Source organism: Lagenorhynchus albirostris, chromosome 3 (assembly GCF_949774975.1).
Source record: "Lagenorhynchus albirostris chromosome 3, mLagAlb1.1, whole genome shotgun sequence".
Lineage (NCBI taxonomy): Eukaryota > Metazoa > Chordata > Mammalia > Artiodactyla > Delphinidae > Lagenorhynchus > Lagenorhynchus albirostris.
Window position 1 is genome coordinate 161,170,748 of NC_083097.1, and position 20,479 is coordinate 161,191,226.

The following is a 20,479-nucleotide window of genomic DNA, read 5'->3' on the forward strand; positions in this document are numbered from 1 at the left end:
TGTCAGTAACATGAGGTAACTTGTTGGAAAGTAATCCAAGAATAATGTTTCAGAAAATTTTCAATATAAAAGACTTGTTATAAAAATTTATGAATATATGTGTTTACTAAGGATCTTTATGAACGTGCCTTTCTTGATGTTGGATTTGTACAAGTTACCCTCAGAAATGAATATTTAGGTGAGGTAATTCTGGAAGTCATCTTTTAATAATAATTCATAAGGTTAGTGATTTTTCCTTTAATCAGGTAATGATATTTTCTTTTTCCATTTTTAAGTCTGTTGGACCTATGGGTGATTAAAGTGTAGTTTGTTTTTTTTTTTAACATCTTTATTGGAGTATAATTGCTTTACAATGGTGTGTTAGTTTCCGCTTTATAACAAAGTGAATCAGCTATACGTATACATATACCCCATAAGGTGTAGTTCTAATAGGCAATTAGGCTTGGTATTTGTTGAGATTTTCCTACTGGCCTTGGGTGGCAGTTCTTGGATATCCTTAATCTGTTATATATACTGTACCTTTATTACAGGAAGATCTTTTCTGGGTGGTGGTGAGTATAGGAGCCTTTTTCCATTTTCCATACTGTTAAACACTTGGAATAATTTTTTCTGTATGGCAAGGTTGTCAAAGGGTGTACATTCACGTAAATTATGTTTTTCCATTTGCTTCTTCATTCCTTCTGACTGGTATTTGGTGAATAGACTTTGAAGAAGAGAGACTTGTGATAGGATAAAAAAATCTAGAGTTGGAGATATCCTGCCTGTGAGTAATATTAGGACCTAGATTTTCCACAATCTATCCCCTTTGTGGTTCAATGTTAGAATTAACCAATAGCGTCACCTGTGTACAATTTAAAGGCAGATGAGAAGAAGGCATACTTCAGATTTTGGAGCCACCACGCTGGGAGAGAGACAGATACCTAGGAGGTTTGAGGACACCACCTTTCATCCTATTTTCCAGATTCTGTGCCTTTGTATTCAAGAGTATCCTCAAAACCACCACCAACTGTTTGATTTCTATTATCAGAAGTGTAGTTTTCCTCTGATGTCTTCACAATTCTACATCAAAATCTGTTATAGTTTGAATTTTTCTGTGAAGCCTTCTGTGTCCACTTGGAAAATAATTCAGAATTTCATGGTTTGGAGTATTGTTTGATTACTCTCTTCTCTAGATTATAGCTTCATCATGTCTAACTTGTGTAGGAAACAGCTTATGCTGTTAACATTGCTGGTGAGTATGTTTTCCTGATTCACCATGACATTCACAATGGTGCAGCGATGAACAATGACATGGGAGTTTGCTGCATTGTGCAGTGGCTGCCTTGACCCCACTCCTTCTATATGAGAATAAGCCCCTTCCTCATATCAAGAAAAATATGGGTGTTTTCTGTTACTTGTAGCTGAATATAATCCCTCTTTGTTTTCAGTTATGTTTGATTGTACATGATTAAAAGTATGTTCATTTTTTGGTGAAAGAAATGATTCTGTAGTTGTTTCGGATAGATATTTTATCAACTCTTTCCTAAGCTTTCGTATGCTAACAAATACTGTGGTTTATCTTTTCTCAGAATATATTTTAAAATACCCATTATAATTATGGATATTCAGATAAATTTGCATTTTTATTCATTTAATCATTATATTTTTGCATTAGTATTATCATGTTCAAGTATTTTTTTCTCAGAAAAATTTTACTTTTTTGTAGTTAAAATTTTTGATTTGAAATTCATTTCTCATTCACTCTTAATACCAAAAATGTAAAAATTTTTCAGTGCCCTCTGCCACTGACCCATAGGATCACACCTGTAGTCAAAGAGGGGAGTAGAGGGGGCTTCCCTGGTGGCGCAATGGTTGAGAGTCCGCCTGCCAATGCAGGGGACACGGGTTCGTGCCCCGGTCCGGGAAGATCCCACATGCTGTGGAGCGTCTGGGCCCGTGAGCCATGGCCGCTGAGCCTGCGTGTCCGGAACCTGTGCTCTGCAACGGGAGAGGCCACAGCAGTGAGAGGCCCACGTACCACAAAAAAAAAAAAAAAGGGGGAGTATAATGAATTTTAATAAGAATGAACACAGACCGCAAAGGGCTGTGAAGTATAATAGCAACAGGATGCTGAAATGGATTTCTTATAGGATTTTGACTCTTGTTAGAGGATATGATTGCTATTTAACCAAGCAAGATGTTTTTCTGTATTGAATGGTGTGAGGAGGTAAACTTTTCTCTCATTGGTGATCATAATTGTTGTTTTCTAAAAGGTAAAAATGAGAATTAGAGTGAAAGTTTTTTCATAAGACATTCCAGTCAGTCACATTAGGAAGAAAAGGAAAGTACTGGTCATTTTTATGATTTGGAGTTTTATCTTTTACCATTTTTAGAGATAGTGTTATAAAATATCCATATAAATGTCTTTGTCCTTCATGGCCACTGAGTGCCTTGATGAAGGAGGTGTGTGACATTTTTCTTTTCAACAGGAAAAGACTTGGCCTTACAAAGAATACAGGCCAGCTCCTGGTCCTTTGGAACAGCTTTTGCATTTCCTACTTGTTATCTAAACACTGATGTATTTCCTGAGGTACCAAGCAGTACCTCAGTTATAATATATAAATTTACTGTTTAGTATACTATGTAATATTTTTAATATCTCCTTTATGACTCAAATGAGGCCTATAAGTTTTGGTGATTTGTGTCATTTCATGTAATATCATAATTGAGTATAAAAGGAGATATGGGAAATTTTTAATGTTTTTTCCTTTAAGCAGGACGCCTCTCGTTTTGATGATCCACAAAGCCCACAGCACATTTTGCTATTCACAGGTTTCATTTCCATATGCTTAGACTTCCAGCACATTTTCTGGAAACCTAGAAAATAAAAGTAACAACTTCAATTTTTATTAAAGAGCAGAAGAAATTAAATATTTTCCATGGTGTTTAGTATTAAGTAAAAACCAGGAGAGAAATATACAAGGACAGTTGTATGCAGCATAAGGAGTAGTAAAAGGGAAGGTTGTAGTGATATACACCTATGATATACACCATGATTAAAACACTCAGAATAGAAAGAAATTTCTTACCCTCATAATGAACATCTGTGGAAAACCCAAAGCTAATATTTTTAATGATGAAAGATTGGATGCTTTCATCTGAAGATATGGAACAAAACAAGGATATCTGGTCTTGTCACTTCTATTTGAGAATGTACTAGAGATTTTAGCCAAAACTATTATACAAGAAAAGGCAATAAAATGCTTAAAGATTGGTTAGGAAGATGAAAAACTATTTCCATTTCCAGATGAGATATTGTCTATTCAGAAAAGACTAAATAATTTTTTTAAAGTATTAGAGCTCATTATTGAGTTCAGCAGAGTGATAATATACAAGATCAAAATATAATAATCATTTTTAGTGTATTTCTATACACTTGGAATGATATAATGAAGCTAAGACATGCACTTCTAATAAGATGAAAAGGAATAAAATAATTAAGAATAAATTTAACAAAAGGAATACAAAATGAATACTCAGAAAACTACAAAGCATGGTCAACATAACTAAATGAATGTAAGATAAATGTGAAAACATCCTAATTTCTTGGATCAGAATATTTAACACTGTTGAAATGGCACTGTGTGGTTTCATTGGTATGAGGTACCTAGAGCTGTTGAATTCCTAGAGACAAAAAGTAGAATAGTTTTTGCCAGGGGCTGGGCAATGGGAGAATGAGGACTTGTTGTCTTACGGATGTAAAAAATTAATAAACAGAAACCTAAATTAAATAGGAGACCAGAAGGGAAGCTATCACACCCTATGAGGATAGCTGAGCCCAACAGAAAGAAGGAGGGCTTTCTCTTCTTGCCTCAAGATCTTGGCCAGTGAGAAACTGTCATAACTCAGCCAATGAAAAGCCACTGTACTTTGAACCCTCAGTTGCTCAGATCATTCTTTGTTTATGATAGCCCTCCCAACATCCTTTTCCCTTCTTTAAAAGAGTCGTCTCCTTGCTCCAGGGATCTCGCATGCCAAGGTTGCAGATCCCAAATTACAATTCTTTGCTCGTCCTGGATAAACCCATATTTTGCTGGAGAAATAACTGGCAGTCTATTTGTTTATCTCAACATGTTTGTGGAAGATGAAAATTGTCTGGAGATTGGTTTCACAATGGCAGTGTATTACATAGTACTGAACTATACACTTAAAAGTGGTGAACATGTACATTTTATGGTATGTGTATATTACTACAAATATAAGTAAAATTTTTAGGGCAAGAGAGTGAAAACACAACCCACAGAATGGAAGAAAATTTTGCCAATCTTATATCTGAAAAGGAACTTGTAATGAAAATATCTAGACATAACAATTTATAAAAATCAAATAATTCAATTTAAATATGACAAAGGATCTGAATACACATTTTTCCAAGTAAACTACACAAATGTTCAAGGGCATATGAAAAGATTCTGGATATCATTAGTCATCAAGGACATGCAAATCAAAACCACAGTGAGATTCCACTTGACAACAATTAGGATGGCTAAAATTAAAAAGTGAGGCAATAAGTCTTATCGAGGATACATGGAGAAATTTGAACTCTCATATGGGGTGGAATGAAGATAAAATTGCAAAGCTGCTCTGGATAAAGGTCTGGGAGATCCTTAAATATTAAACCTAGAATTATCATATGACCCATCAATCCCACCTAGGTACATGCTCAAGAAAATGAAAACACATATTTGATCAAAACTTATATATGAATTTTGTAGTAATGTGATTCATAGTGACCAAAAGGGAGAAACATCCAAATGTCAATTAACAGGTGAATAGATAAACACAACATGTTTTATCCAATCAGTAGAATATTATTCTGACATAAAACGAAGGCAATATTCACACATAGTTGTCTCTTGAAGAAATTATGCTGAGTGAATGAAGTCCTTCAAAAGGCCATATATAATTCTTTTAATATGAAAGAGCAGAATATGGAAATAGAAAGTAGAGTAGTGGTTTTCTAGGCTGGGGGATTGGAATAGGAGGATAAGAAGATTAGCAGTGATAGCTAAAGGGCAGAAGAGTTTCTTTTTGAAGTAACAAAAAGCCTCAAAAATTGTGATAATTGTGTGTATCTGCAAATATACAGAAACCATTAAAATGTACACTTAATAGATGCCTTCTAAAGTATGTGCATTATGTCTCCATAAAGCTGTTCAAAGAAATCAATGCATGAAGTATTTTGCAATGTAAAGCAGTTTGCATTTCAATCTCTTGGGAATATAAGACTTTCCAGGTTAAACACATCCATCACCTCAGTTAGTCACCTTTATTTTTGTTTGCATGGTGAGTATGCTTAAGATCCACTTTCTCAGCAAATATCTATTATACAATACAGTGTAAGTATCAGAATCATTATGTTTTAATCTTTAGATGCAATTTTATTAGTCAGTTATATTTCAATAAAGATGGGGGGCAGGAAGAGTTTCTAGGTGCATTCCAATTTTAAGTACAATTTATAGTTTTTCTTCTGTCAGTGGAAATAGGAATACAATTGCCTTATATATATATATATATATTATAGCTGTTGACATTTCAAGGTTTTCTAGGCACACAGGGAACACTGATCTAAAATAAATTTCCTTCCAGTGTAAAATGTACGCCTGAGAAGTTAATGCACACACCTCACAGCCTGTGGTTTGACTGAGATTTGTCCTGGCACCCAGCTGACTGATTCAGACCTCCTACCAGAGCCAAGTGCGCTGGGATTAGGTACCTTAAGTACTTAATGAGTGGGGATGGGGCAGGGATGGGTGGAAGGTTCAGCGCTGTCAAGGACCAAAGATGAAAATGGAGCCGGCCCTTTACTACAGATAATGAGTTCACATTTAAATGTCTGCGTTTCTTAACAAGAAGCACAGCTCCATGAATGGCCATACAGCCAGCCTTACACCAAGCCCTTGAACCCTGGAGGACATAAAACCTTGTTCCAGGCAGGGCAGGCCTGAGCCATCCTCTTATCTGTACTAGCTCCGTCTTAAAATTGAGTCAGGAATCCCAGTGCACGAGGAGCTGCGAAAGACAGCAGAGACAATCCCGGGGCAGGAAAAATTTCTGTCACAAACCAAAAGTGCCAGGCCGGGACAGGTCCCATCCCAACCGCGTAAAGTGGTTCCGCTGACTCAGGCTTCCTCTCCCAGGCTGTCACTCAGGCATGAGGGGGTGGGGTACTGGGACCTGTCCAATCAGGAGGCGGGTGGGCGGGGCGACGCGGCGCACCGGCGTGGACGTCGGTTCTTCCCACCGCGTTGGGCTGGCGGCTTACCGTTCAGGGTCTCTGGTAGAGCTTCCGTCTCTTCTGTTCCGCTCTGACCTGCTCTGGTGGTTGGAGTCGAGGGAAGGACGCAGGAAGACCTAGGAAACCTCGCAATGGTGAGTGTGCTGCCCCGGGGAGCGGAGACGGGGCGGAGAGAGTGGTCGGAAGCGTCCGGAACCGGCCTCTTCGCGGTCAACTCCGGAGTCTGCGGACACGAATCCACCGGGAGCGCCGCGCGGACCTCAGTCCCCTCCGATTTGCAGCGTGGGGGCTGAGCCGGCAGCCGGGACCCGGTCCATGCGGGTGGCGTCTTCAGCCCGACCCCGGAGCCTCTCTGGGCAACTCTGCACCCGCAGCCCCGTGTCTCTTCCAGATTGTGCGTTGACCACGGGGAGGGTCATTAAGGGACCATTCTGTTTACTATAGTGGAGCGACCAACTATAATGTCCCTTGTCCTTTTAGTTTGAAAGGAGGTTTTCATTTTTTATGGATTACAAGTTTATATCCATTACTGTTTAAAGGATCAGATCTTGCAGTAGTTTCCTTTGTAGAAAACTCCTAAGGGAGGAAAGTATCTCAGGACTCCCTGCCCGCATATCCTCCTACACTCTTCCACTGTTAACTCCAGCCACCCTCAGATAACTAGTTTTGATTACTACTTCATCATCCTTTTAGCGTTTCTTTATACACAAACAATCCAGTGCGAATGCCTGTTTTCCTTACAGTTTTTGTTCTTGGAATGATTACTTGGGATCCGCATATTTGATGTTTGACTACTGAAAGTTAAGCCTCACCCCTCCCTTTTCCCCTAGTGCTTCTTACCTGGACGGGCTGATAAGAAAGCCTGGAGGCTCCTGCCCTGTGAGCTGCCGTTTGCTGGGGTCTCCTCCTGTGCGCTGTGCTGCCCTGTTTTGCATTGTTGACCCCACCAAGCCTGGGCTGTATACACTTAGAACTCCGAGTTAGCAGTTTCTGTTAATCCCTTGTACCTTGGGAGCAGGAATATGAGAATGGGGCCCTTCTTCCAGTGGTCCTGGGTTGATGTCTGAGCTGGAACCTATCTGTGTTTAGAGTGAAGGTGTGACTGAAGCTGGGTTTGCCCAGACATTAGTGTTGAGGGAAGAACTGGGGGAGTAGGAGGATGATTATACCCTGTGAATGAGGTGAGCCCAAAAGACAGTCACTACTTTCAAAAGAGCCGTTATTTCAGCGAAAGTGAAAGAAAAGAGACAGGGAAAAGCAGCTAGTAGGTGGTGAGATTCCAGAAGGCTCACCAAAACTTTTAAATAACTTTTAAGAGGATGTTGCCCCTTCATCTATTACAACAAGGCTCCTTACCCTCTGGGTTATGATGGACAACACCCACTGTCTCAGTTTGGCACAGCAAAGAGATTAGTTCAAACCCAACATAAGTGAGTTCCTTAAATTCTATAAAGCAGTCAGTGTCATGAGGAGGCCTCTAACCCCACTGGCAGTGATGGGAGGCTCTCTGGAGGAGGACCTTAAGTTGTCCATAGGCTTCTGATGCAAGGCACTGCCCAGGTCCCATCTTAATATGCCATTAAAGCTGTAATTGTCTCCACATACTGGGATCTCTTAAAAATAGAGGGCTCCACTGAGGTGCCTGTTATGGCTTTGGTACTGGAAAGAGCATCCCAGTCAGCTCAAACTGACTACTCACACCTACTTGTTATATGATGGAGCTAAACCTTGGCCCTCTGGCTTATGCCTCCCGGTGGAGAGATGACATTTCTTTTTTTTTTTTAAATGTTTAGGTTATAACGATTGTTTTTTTTTTTTGAAATAGTAGTTTTTATTGTGTATGAAATTTGGAGTGAGTTTTATTAATTAATTTATTATTTTTTGCTGTGTTTGGTCTTCGTTTCTGTGTGAGAGCTTTCTCTAGTTGTGGCAAGCGGGGGCCACTCTTCATCGCGGTGCGCGGGCCTCTCACTATGGTGGCCTCTCTTGTTGCGGAGCACAGGCTCCAGACGCGCAGGCTCAGTAGTTGTGGCTCACAGACCTAGTTGCTCCGTGGCATATGGGATCCTCCCAGACCAGGGCTCGAACCCTTGTCCCCTGCATTAGCAGGCAGATTCTCAACCACTGCGCCACCAGGGAAGCCCCGTCATTTCTTTCTACAGTCCTTTGAAACATGCTGTGGTGGTGGAGGAGCCATTGTCTCCAACACCTTGTTTCCCTGGGTAGTTGCTTGGGATTAACTGAATGCACAGGTCTGGGGAAGTGCATAGACTAAGGATGACAGTACACCCTGAGGTATTGTCAGGGTGTATTGGAACTCCGTGGAGAGTTGCTGCCCTTCATCCCTCAATTGGGACAGCCTTGGTAGATAAGCACACCCATGGTTCACCACACCTAAGGAAAAATCAGAAAGTCCTCAGGGGTGAGCTGTACAGATCTGTCATCGTCTTCTTCTTCTTTTGGTATAGACTTCAGCGTTTTTAAATCGGTTTTAGGTTTAGAGAAGAATTGAACAGAAATTATAGAGAGTTCTCACATAACCCTTCTCCATCCGTACAGTATTCACTGTTTTTTAAATCTTGTAGGACTGCTACATTTGTTAGAATTGCTGAACCAATACTGATGCATTAAAAGTGCACAGGTTGTATTAGTGTGGACCTTTTGTATTGTGTTATGTAATGTATGGATTTGACAAATACACAATATGTGTCCATCATTTATGCACATGTAGTGTAATTTTACTTACGTAAAAATACTCTGTGCTCAGCCTGTTGATTCATCTCTTTCTCTAATCCTCAAATCCTTTAAAACAAAAGCCAAAAATCTTCACAGCCAAAGATATTTTTATGGTCTCATGCTTTTGTTTTTTCCAGAACCTCGTATACTTGGCACCATACAGTATATAACCTTGTTAGATTGGCTTCTTTCACTTAGCAATATACTTTTAAGCTTCCTCCATGTATTTTCAAAGCTTGATACCTCATTTCTTTTTATCACCAAAGAGTATTTCATTGCACTGATCATTTATTTATTAGACTCTTGAAGTATATCTTGCTTAACTCTAACTCTTGCCAATTATGAATAAAACCTCTACAGATTTTTGTATACAGGTTTTCTGTGAACATAAGATTTCAATTCATTTGGACAAATAGCACGGAGTGTAATTGCTGAATCTTACTATATATAATAAGAGTATATTTTTTGAAAGAAAGCTCCTGTCTTTCATTGTTAGGGTACCAATTTCCTTCCACCTCAGCAATGACTGAGGATTATCTTCCCATCTTCACCAATATTTGGCGTTCTGAGTATTTTGAATTATAGCCATTTATAAGTGTGTCGTGATACCTCGTTGTTGTTTACTCAATTTCCCATTGACATTTGATGTGGAGTATGTTTTCATGTAGCATATTTCTTTTTGGTGTATCTTCTTTGGGGAGCTGTTTGTTCAGATCTTTTGCCCATTTTTAATTAGGTTGTTTTTCTTCTTACTGTTGAGCTTTAAGAGTTCTTTGCATCTGTTGGATACCAGTCATTTATCAGATAAATGTTTTGCAAAGATTTTCTCCTACTCTCTGACTTGTCTTTTCATTTTCTTAACACTTTTCTTTCTCAGAGCAGGAATGTTTTCATTTCAGTGAAGTGAAATTATACCTTTTTCTTTTACAGACCTTGCATTTGGTGTTATATTTCAAAATTCATCACTAAGCCCAGAGTCACCTACATTTCCTTCTGTATTATTTTCTAGGAGTTTATTACTTTTGCATTTCACATTGAGATCTATGATGTGTTTTGAGTTATTTTTTGTGAAATGTGTAAGGCCTGTGTCTACATTCATTGTTGTATGTCTGTGTGTGTGCATGTGTTTTATGTGGATATCCGTTATTTCCAGTGCTATTTGTTTAAAAGGTTCCCTTTTCATTTGAATTTCCTTGCCATCTTTCTCCAAGTTCAGTTGAATGCATTTGTGTGGGTCTATAGGAAAGCAACTGATTAACCCTCAATCTCAGTCTCTTATTGATTCCAGGAGCTATCTCTTTCATTGTTTATTCTTTCAGATGTTTCACAGGGATAATCATGTTATACAAACAAATGTTATAGATTTAGCTACAGGATTCATGAAGATGTTCATTCTCAGGAGGTGAAAGTTGCCTCTGTTAGCAGTTTGTTTTCATAAATGGATGTTGGATTTTATCAAATTCTTTTCATTTTCATTTCACCCTCTGTCCCTTTCTGATATTTGTACTTTTTCTCTTCCCTATTTTCTTAGTTATCTTGACTAGATATTTATTAATGTCATTAATCTTGGTAAAGAACTAGAGTTAGGGACTTCCCTGGTGGTCCAGTGGTTAAGGCTTCTCACTCCCAATGCAGGAGACCTGGGTTCCATCCCTGGTCAGGGAACTAGATCCCACATGCATGCTGCAGCTAAGAGTCTGTATGCTGCAATGAAGACCCCATGAACTGCAACTAAGACTGGGTGCAGCCAAATAAATAAATAAATATTTTTTTTAAAAAAAGAACAAGAGTTAAAAATTTTTTTTCTCCATCGATATCCCACAGTTACCTTACTTTTTTTTCTAATTTTTATTATTTCTTTTATTCTGTTTACTTTGCGTTTCATATGCTCTTCTTTTTATCGTTTCCTAAGGTACATGCTTTTACGTTATTGTTTACACATCTTGGTGTTTTTCCAGTGTATTTGTTTTATGGCATAAATTTCCCTCTAGGCACTTCTTCTGCTGCATCCCACATCCTTTGACACATTATGTTTTCATTTCATTTAGTTCAAAATAAATTTTATATTTCTTGAGACTTCTTTGATCTTCTGTATTATTTCTAAGGGTGTTGTTGAATCTCCAGGTATTGAGAGGTTCTCCAACTCTTGCTGTTATTGATATCTAGATTAATTGCCTTTGAAGTCTAAGAGCATAGTTTGTATGATTTTTCTTCTTTCAGATTTGTTAAGGTATGTTACATATCCCCGAATGTGTTCTGTCTTAGTGAATGTTCCATGTAAAGTTGAGAAGAATGTGTATTCTGTCCTTGTTGCATAAAGCATTCCACAGGTTACAGTTAAGTTGAGTTGTTTCATGGTGCTTGTTCTGTTCAACTCTGTCCTTCCTGATTTTCTGCCTGCTGAAATTTATAGCTTGTGATAAGGGGGTGTTCATGTACAATTATAATAATGGATTCATGTATTCCTCCCTGCATTCTTCACGTCTTTCCTTAAGTACTTTGCCCCTTCGTTGCTATGTATCTACGCATGAAGGATTGTTATACCTTCTTGGAGAATGGACCTTTTTGTCCCTATGTAAAGCCCCTTTTTATCACTGAGTTTTCCTTGGGCTGAAATCTCCATTATCTGAAATTCATATACCAATGCCAGCTTTTTTTTAAATTAGTTTTGGCATAGTGCATTTTTCTCCATCCCTTTACCTTTCATCTACCTGTGTCTCCATATTTAAAATGGGTTTTTTGCAGACAACATATAATTACAGTTTTTAAAATCTGATATTACTGTATTTGTCTTTCACTTGTATTGAGACCATTGATGATTGAAATGGTGATTAATACAGTCGGATTAATATCTACCGTACATTCTCCTGTTTCTATTTGTTGCCTTTGTTCTTTCTTTCATTTGCCTTCCCCCTTTTTTCTACCTTCTCTGGCTTTAACTGAGCATTTTACCTGATTCTTCATTTTAATCCTCTCTTAGCCTATCAGTTACACATTTAAAAAAATTTTTTTTGGTGGTTGCCCTTGAGTTTTCAGTATATATTTAGAATTAGCCTACATCTTCTGTCAAGTAATACTATACCTCTTCATTGGTTGTACAGGTATCTCATACCACACTATTCTCAATTCCCTCCTGTCTTACCTTACTTATCCACAAGGCTTTCATTACCAGTGTCATTGTTGTTAATATTATTTTACACAAAGTCTTATCTGTTATATATGGTAATATTAACGATGTTTATTTATTCCCCTCCTAATCCACCTTCATCATTTGTATTCTTTCTTATGAATTTTGAACACTTGTTTCAAAGTAGATGTAGTAATGACAAATTCCCTCAATTTTTGTCTCAGAAAGTCCTCAGTTCTTCCTTGTTTTTTAAGGATAATTGTCCTTGATGTAGTATTCTTAGAGTGGTTTTAATTTCAGAACTTTAAGCATTTCAATCCACTCTGTTCTTGCTTGTTTGTTTTCTGAAAAGGTGTCCAGTTTAATTCTAATTTCTCTATACCTGAGGTCTGTTTCCCCCTCTGGCTTCTTAAAATATGTTCTTTTTGCATTTGATTTTTCTCTAGTTAGAGTATGATATATTTTAGTCTTCTTTTTAGGTGTTTTCATGTTTAGTGTTCACTGAGATTCATGGATCTACAGTTGTTGTCTATCATTAATTTTAGAAAAATCTCAGTGATTGTTACTTACATCTTCTGTTTCTTTCTGTCTCTCTTTTCCTTCAGTTATTTTCATTATATGTGTTTTTAATCTTCTGTTAGAAAAAGTTATGCTAGGATTTATGGATAGTGTGTTCTGTTTTGTTCCTTTTGTCTTTGCATTACACTCTGGTGAAACATTTTTTTTCAGTACAGCGCTTAAGAACAGAATATTCGTGGCATATTTTAAAACGTCTTTATTTTCTCTTTCCCAGTTCCAGAGACACCAGTTTGTCTTTTGAAGGCATTTGTCTCGTGGCTCTAGGAAGACTTTCAAATATTTTCATTCTCTTCTAGTAAGATTGAAAATTACAACTTTTAGGTTCATAAATTCCAGAACATAAGTTGGCCAGGCAGCAGCTAGCGTGGCTGCTCAGGAAACATTAGGTCCTGCAACTGCAGAATGGAGACCTTATGTTGTTTTGGAGGAAACCACCGATGAAACCTTTACATATTTTATAATCATGGACAAATTCACCATCAACCCATAAGTGAACTTAAGTGAACTCACTCGCAATCTGTAGCTCTTAACCTTTTCCTCAAGGGAACAGGGTTTGATCAGAAGGATCTATTCTGGCTATTATCTCCGTATGTATTCTACAGTTTGGCTGGAACAATCCCTGAGGCACATGAGTGGAGGGATTTTGTGGTCTAAGTTGTTATTCCTTTTTCCTCAGGTCTGAGCTCTAAGTTTAGAATAACTTTCTAGCTGCTTGAAATTATACATAGAGAGAAGGGAAGAACACAGTCTGTGATCATTATTACACAACTTAAAAGCAGTGCTTCCCCACAAGAAGATTTACATTCAGTCAGGTGCATCTAATTACTTCTAAAGGGCTGGAAGACTTTGGAACAGTGGGGCCAGCTGGGCTTTGGTAAAAGTTTGATTTCTACAGGCCCCCTGGACTCTCATGTTTGGTGATAGGACTAGGAGGAAAAGCTTCCAGTTCTCCTCAGGAGACTCATTCATTGAAAACTCATGCAGATTTGACCCTCTACCTCATGGAGTGCTATAAATGGTGGATAATAAGGGAGAAGATGAGTATGAGATTAGATCACTCCCTAACACCATACACAAAAATAAGCTCAACATGGATTAAAGACCTAAACGTAAGGCCAGAAACTATCAAACTCTTAGAGGAAAACATAGGCAGAACACCCTATGACATAAATCACAGCAAGATCCTTTTTGACCCACCTCCTAGAGAAATGGAAATAAAAACAAAAATAAACAAATGGGACCTAATGAAACTTCAAAGCTTTTGTACAACAAAGGAAACCATAAACAAGAACAAAAGAAGCCCTCAGAATGGGAGAAAATATTTGCAAATGAAGCAACTGACAAAGGATTAATCTCCAAAATTTATAAGCAGCTCATGCAGCTCAATAACAAAAAAACAAACAACCCAATCCAAAAATGGGCAGAAGACCTAAATAGACATTTCTCCAAAGAAGATATACAGACTGCCAACAAACACATGAAAGAATGCTCAACATCATTATTCATTAGAGAAATGCAACTCAAAACTACAATGAGATATCATCTCACACCAGTCAGAATGGCAATCATCAAAAAATCTAGAAACAATAAATGCTGGTGAGGGTGTGGAGAAAAGGGAACCCTCTTGCACTGCTGGTGAGAATGTGAATTGGTACAGCCACTATGGAGAACAGTATGGATGTTCCTTAAAAAACTACAAATAGAGCTACCATACGACCCAGCAATCCCACTACTGGGCATATACCCTGAGAAAACCATAATTCAAAAAGAGTCATGTACCAAAATGCTCATTGCAGCTCTATTTACAATAGCCTGGAGATGGAAACAACCTAAGTGTCCATCATCAGATGAATGGATAAAGAAGATGTGGCATATATATACAATGGAATATTACTCAGCCATAAAAAGAAACGAAATTGAGCTATTTGTAATGATGTGGATAGACCTAGAGTCTGTCATACAGAGTGAAGTAAGTCAGAAAGAGAAAGACAAATACCGTATGCTAACACATATATATGGAATTTAAGGAAAAAATATGTCATGAAGAACCTAGGGGTAAGACAGGAATAAAGACACAGACCTACTAGAGAAAGGACTTGAGGATATGGGGAGGAGGAAGGGTAAGCTGTGACAAAGCAAGAGAGAGGCATGGACATATATACACTACTAAATGTAAGGTAGATAGCTAGTGGGAAGCAGCCGCATAGCACAGGGAGATCAGCTCGGTGCTTTGTGACTGCCTGGAGGGGTAGGATAAGGAGGGTGGGAGGGAAGGAGACACAAGAGGGAAGAGATATGGGAACATATGTATATATATAACTGATTCACTTTGTTATAAAGCAGAACACACCATTGTAAAGCAATTATACTCTAATAAAGATGTAAAAAAAAAATAAGGGAGAAGATGAAAGAATTTTGTCACACGAAATCAATGTCTTTAAAATGATATTTGTTTCACTTGTATAGCATTTCTGTCGTTTCCCAGCAATCTCTGGGCTCTACCATTAATGAGGTATAAGTTATCATGTGATCACAGAAATAATGTGTAAATAATTTCCGTGTGTTCATGATGCCATTAAATTTACGAGGAAGCATGGAGAGAATAAGTTTGTCTCATGATCAAGTCATAGAATAACTCTTTGGAAACAACAGGTTCATAAGTAACCTTACTATAAATGGAATATAGATGCCTAGTGCTGTCAGTCTCATGCATCTTACTGTACACATATTTTGGGTGTTTTAGGACTCATTGGCTATTGAGGATGTGGTTGTGAACTTCACCCTGGAGGAGTGGGCTTTGTTGGATCCTTCACAAAAGAAACTCTACAGAGATGTGATGCAGGAAATCTTCTGGAACCTGGCCTCAGTAGGTAAGGATGGTGACGTTCTTTCACCTAGTCAGTTAGAGAACAAATGCTTTGTGCTACTTGACATTGTTCTAAGATGTGGAATTGGGGAAGGGAGGATATTGGGATATCAGCTGGGCTTGGTCACCCTAAACAATGGACATAGAATCAAATAATTCTTATTAATTTCTAATATTTTGGAATAATTTTTCTGGGTCTGCATTTTAGGAAAAACATGGGAATATCATGACATTGGAGATCAGTACAAAAACCAGGGGGGAAACCTAAGGTAAGTCACACTCGCAATACAAAGCATTGTCTGAAGTGAGAATCCTGGTAAATTATGAAAATTTTAAAACAAGCAAACAAAACAAATAGCCCCTTCTTCAAATTTAGTTCTTCTTAGAAAATTTCTACCAAAAACATTTTCTTAAATGTGACATAAATGTTAGGTGTTTGCAAAATAGATCACTTGCAAATATTATTAATAAACCCTATATTTGAATATCACTTTTAATAGTAGGAAGGGTGAAGTCCCATTGCAGTACATTCAGTATATTCAATTTCTAACAATTCACACAAGGTGGAAAACCTGTACTATTCCTATAAATCATAATAAATACAAGAAATATAAGATCAATAAAGAAATCATTAGAAATGTGCTTTTCATTTTTCCCAGAAGTCCTATGGTAGAGAGACTCTTTGAACGTAAAGACAGTAGTTCCTGTGGAGAACACTTCAGCCTTATTCCATCTCTCAATCTGAAGAAGAAAACTACTGGACTAAAACCATGTGAATGCAGTGCATGTGGAAAAGTCTTCATGGATCGTTTATCCCTTACTAGACACATGAAATGTCACATTGAACGTGAACCGGGAAAGTTTCAAAAATATGGTGACAAGCTATATAAATGTAAGCACTGTGGTAAAGCCTTTAATCATTTCACTTCCTTCCTAATGCACAAAAGGAGTCACACTGGAGAGAAACTGTATGAATGTAAAATATGTTCTAAAGCATTGAGTACTCTCAGTTGTCTTCGAAAACATGAAAGAACTCATACTGGAGAAAAACCCTATAAGTGTAAGGCATGTGGGAAAGCCTTCACATGGCTCATAACCTTTCAAAAACACATGATAACACACAGTGGAGATGGACCTTATAAATGTAAAGAATGTGAGAAGGTATTTGTTAATCCCAGTTCTCTTAAAATACATGAAAGGAGTCACACTGGGGAGAAACCCTATCAATGTAAACAATGTGGCAAAGCCTTCAGTTATTACTGTTCCTTACGAGTACATGGAAGAACTCACACTGGAGAGAAACCCTATGAATGTAAACAGTGTGGAAAAGCCTTTAGTTGTCATGAAAGCATTCAAACACATGAAAGAATTCACACAGGAGAGAAACCCTATCAATGTAAACACTGTGAGAAAGCCTACAGATACCACAGTTCTCTTCGAACCCATGAAAGGAGTCACACTGGAGAGAAACCTTACCAGTGTAAACAATGTGGAAAAGCCTTTCGATGTAAACAAACCTTTCGAGCACATGAAAGGAGTCACGGAGGAGAGAAACCCTATGAATGTAAGCAGTGTGGTAAAGGCTTCAGTTATTTCAGTTCCTTCCGAATACACAAATGGCATCACACTGGCGAGAAACCGTATGTGTGTAAAACATGTTCTAAAGCATTGAGTAGTGCCACTTCTCTTCGAAATCATGCAAGAACCCACACTGGTGAAAAGCCCTATGAGTGTAAGGAATGTGGGAAAGCCTACACCTGGCACAAAACCTTCCAATATCACATGATAACACATACTAGAGATGGACCTTATAAATGTGAAGAGTGTGAGAAAGTATTCCTTAATCCTAGTTCTCTAAAAATACATGAAAAGAGTCACACTGGGGAGAAACCCTATCAATGTAAACAATGTGGTAAAAGTTTTAGTTCTCAGAAAGGTTTCCAAATGCATGAAAGAACCCATACTGGAGAAAAACCCTATGAGTGTAAAATATGTGGGAAAACCTATACATGGTACAAAACCTTCCAATATCACATGATAACACACACTAAAGATGGACCTTATAAATGTAAAGAATGTGAGAAAGTGTTCATTAATCCCAGTTCTCTTAAAATCCATGAATGGAGTCACACTGGAGAGAAACCCTATCAATGTAAACAATGTGGTTTAAGTTTTAGTTCTCAAAAAGGTTTACAAAATCATGAAAGAAATCACACTGGAGAAAAACCCTATGAATGTAAGGAATATGGGAAAGCATTGTTTGTTACCAGTTCTTCTCAAAGACATGAAAAGACTCACACTAGAGAGGAACGGTATGTGTGTAAAACATGTTCTAAACCATTTAGTACTCACAGTTCTCTTCGAAATCATGCAAGAACCCACATTGGAGAAAACCCCTATGAATGTAAAATATGTGGGAAAAGGTTCAGTTCCACCTATGTTCAAGTGCATGAAAGAACTCACACTGGAGAGAAACCCTATCAATGTCAGGAATGTGGGAAAGCCTACATTTCTCTGTCAAGCATTCGACGGCACATGAGACTGCACACTGGAGAGAAACCATATAAATGTGAAGAATGTGGGAAAGCCTTCTTTTATCACAGTAATTTACGAAGGCATGAAAAGGTTCACTAGATAAAACCTCTTGTTTGTAAACAGCTTGGGAAACACTTAAGTTGGCCCACATCCTTAGACGTGAAAACTCCTATGAAGAGGTATAAATGTAACATGAGATAACTTGATGGAAAGTAATCCATGCCTAATGTTCCAGAAAACCTTCAGTATGAAAGAGTTGTTTTAAAAGTTTTTAAATACGCTGTGTTTAGCAAGGATCTTTCTTAAAGGGTATCCTTGGACATAGGATCTCTACGAATTTCAAAAATAAATATTAATGTGAGTTCTGTAAGTTGTCTTTCAACAATAGTACATAAGGTTTAAAGGTAGTGATTTTGAGTTTAATCAGATGGTTTTTTTCTCTTTCTGTTTTGAAGTCTGTTGGATCCATGGATGAATTAAAATGTATTTCTAATATGCAGGTAGGCTTAAATTTTTATAATATTCTGTTCATTCTCTGTTAAAGGGTGATTGAAAATGGCAGTTTGGTATTTGTTGGGATTTTTCTACTGGCCTTGGGTCGCAGTTCCTGTATACCCCTAATCTATTATATATATTGCACCTTTTTTACTGAGAAAGATCCTTTTTGGGGGGTGGTGGGTATAGGAGCCTTTTTCAGTTTCCCATTCTATTAAAGACTTGGAATAAATTTTTATGTATGGAAAGGTTGTCAAAGAGTATACTTTTACGTAAATTATGATTTTCCTCTTTGCTTTTTGTCTTTCCTTCTGACTGGTAGTTGGTGAATAGAATTTGAATTAAGAAGAGAGACTTATGGGACTTCCCTGGTGGTCCAGTGGTTAAGACTCTGTGCTCCCAATGAAGAGGGCCCGGGTTCAATCCCTGGTCAGGGAACTAGGTCCCGTGTGCTGCAGCTAAGACCCGGCACAGCCAAATGAATAAATAAATACTGAAAATAAGGGGAGGGGGCTTCCCTAGTGGCGCAGTGGTTGAGAATCCGCCTGCCAATGCAGGGGACATGGGTTCAATCTCTGGTCCGGGAAGATCCCATATGCTGTGTAGCAACTAAGCCTGTGCGCCACAACTACTAAGCCTGCGTGCTAGAGCCCGTGAGTCAAAACTACTGGGCCCATGTGCCGCAACTACTGAAGCCCACACACCTAGAGCCCATGCTCTGCAACAAGAGAAGCCACCACAATGAGAAGCCCGCGCACCACAACGAAGAGTAGCCCCTACTTGCTGCAACTAGAGAAAGCCTGTGCGCAGCAATGAAGACCCAACCAAGCCAAAAATAAACAAATAAAACTAAAATTAAATTTAAAAAAAAGAGAGACTTGTGATAGGACAAAAAATCTATAGAGTTGGAGATACATTGCCTGTGAGTAATGTTAGGAGCTAGATTTACCAGAATTCATCTCCTTTGTGACTCTGTGTTAGAAGTCATCAGTTGCATTACCTGAGTTGGATTGAAAGGCAGATGCAAAGAGGGTATTATTCAGATTTTGGAGCCACCACACTGGGAGAGAGACACATGAATAGGTTTCAGGACAATGTCTTGCAGCTTATTTCCCAGATTCTGTGCCCCTGTAGTTAAGAGTATCTCCAACACCACCAACAAATATTTGATTTCCATTTTATTAGAAGTCTAGTTTTCCCCTGATGTCTTGACTAGTTCCACATCAAAATCCATCAGAGTTTGAATTTTTCTGTAAGGCCTCATGTCCACTTGGAAAGTAATTCATGTTTCATCATTGGGAGTATTGTCTGATTACCACCTTCTGTAGCTTATATCTTTATAATGTCTAATTTGTATAGGAAACACCTTATGCCATTAATAATGCTAGTGAGTATGTTTTCCTGATTCACCATGACATTCAGAAGGGTGCAGCCAAAGAGGTCAACATGGGGGTTTGTTTCTCTGCTGCACTGGGCAGTGTCTGCCTTGACCCATTGTTTCCGTGTGAGAATAAGCTCCTTCCTCATATCAGGAATACTGTGGTTCTGAAACCTAATGGTGTATCCCAAGTGGGATCTACCTGGAGACATCCTTGTTTGTATAAATCACATCATTTCCTCCCATCACCACCTGTAGACTATTTCCAGCTCTCAAGCCTACTCTGTGCCTGCTTATGTGGAAACATCTTTAGAAATCCATGTATATCCCACTCTGGAAAATTTCCTGAGGCAACACCAGTGACTGTGAGTTGAGAGGGTAATAGAAACAGTTGGCAGAACCTATGTTATGGGCATATTCCATCGGCCACAGTAATCCTGGCTGTCTCATACTTGTAAAATATGTTTGCTTGCTTGTTCACACAGT

At 38.2% G+C, this 20,479-nt stretch overlaps 1 protein-coding gene across 1 annotated transcript; it reads left to right on the forward strand.

Moving 5' to 3' along the window:
• The first annotated feature begins 6,284 nt into the window (after positions 1–6,284).
• LOC132517529 (zinc finger protein 709-like) lies at positions 6,285–18,538 on the forward strand. The gene is given in 5 exon segments (XM_060144904.1): positions 6,285–6,411; positions 15,463–15,589; positions 15,794–15,854; positions 16,245–18,150; positions 18,152–18,538. Coding segments are annotated over 5 exon segments (2,169 nt in total). The 5' UTR covers positions 6,285–6,408; the 3' UTR covers positions 18,224–18,538.
• The last annotated feature ends 1,941 nt before the right edge of the window (positions 18,539–20,479 follow it).